The sequence below is a fragment of the Aplysia californica genome, unplaced genomic scaffold (genome assembly GCF_000002075.1).
Source record: "Aplysia californica isolate F4 #8 unplaced genomic scaffold, AplCal3.0 scaffold00076, whole genome shotgun sequence".
In the NCBI taxonomy this organism is placed as follows: Eukaryota; Metazoa; Mollusca; class Gastropoda; order Aplysiida; family Aplysiidae; genus Aplysia; species Aplysia californica.
Window position 1 is genome coordinate 196,528 of NW_004797346.1, and position 1,173 is coordinate 197,700.

A 1,173-nucleotide genomic window follows, 5' to 3' on the forward strand; every position below is an offset into this window, starting at 1 on the left:
CTCCTCCTCCTCCTCCTTCTCCTCCTCCCCATCATCATCATCACCACCATCATCATCCTCATCATCATCATCATCATCATCATCAGCAGCAGCATCAACAACAACATCATTAACACAAGCATCAACATCAACAATATCAGCGCATCACCTAAAAGTGCATGTAATGCTTTGACACTTACAAGGACCGGTCACAATAATTTTGTCACTGTCCCTCCCCTCTCAGACACTGACTGATAGGTCTGCCAACCACCCACTGTTCAGCAAGATGCTGCCTTTTGCACGAGGAGCGGAGTGGAAGCGAATGAGGTCCATCGTTAACCCAGCCTTCTCCAGTAACAAACTCAAATCGGTAAACCAAGAAAGCTTGAATTATCTACTAATAATTGACAAGACCATGCTTGATGATTTTCTTTTTTTTTTGGTATCCATTAACATTTAATTTTAGTAAAGCAATTCGTTTTTAAAAAGTTAAAAAAAAAAGATTTGCCAACCAATAAGGCCATAATGTGAGTGCCAAAGGATAGAGGTGTCACTAGAAAGTAACACACGCAAAAAGGTGGAGGAAAAGGACGATAAATGTTTGATAGGTAAGAAAGAGCAAACCCAACAAGAGCACCCTCCAGCAATCCACACAATGTCATAGAATTCGGATTGGCACGAAAAGACACAATTGGATAGCTAGCATACTAATATTAGTATGTATTTGCTTTAAGTTGTGCATGACACCAACACAAAGGGATTCGAAGACAGATAACAAAATTTACAATACTGAAAAAACCCAGAACATACAATTTATCGTAAGAAAGTAGCTCGCAACAGATAAATAAGTAGACAGACGGACGGATAGACAGAAAGATAGAGAGACAGACAGATAAGTAGATAGATAGATAGATAGATAGATAGATAGATAGATAGATAGATAGATAGATAGATAGATAGATAGATAGATAGATAGATAGATATTTTCTTCTCTCACAACAGATGGAAAACTACATCGGCTCTTGCTCAAAGCGACTGGCCAATGTTCTAAATGAAAAGGCAGAAGCAGGAGAAAAGATCGACACAAGGGTGTAAGTGATATGTATTTATTGATATATTCTGATATTCTGATATTCTGATATCTATCTATCTATCTATCTATCTATCTATCTATCTATCTATCTATCTATCTAT

At 37.5% G+C, this 1,173-nt stretch overlaps 1 protein-coding gene across 1 annotated transcript in view; it reads left to right on the forward strand.

Annotated features, from left to right (window-relative positions):
- LOC101864130 (cytochrome P450 3A12) overlaps nt 1-1,173 on the forward strand; it is a 28,506-nt gene that overhangs the window by 1,252 nt on the left and 26,081 nt on the right. Inside the window, exons 2-3 of the mRNA XM_013080145.2 lie at nt 224-349; nt 982-1,070. Coding sequence (XP_012935599.1) covers nt 224-349; nt 982-1,070 — 215 coding nt within the window. The remainder of the gene's footprint in view (nt 1-223; nt 350-981; nt 1,071-1,173) is intronic.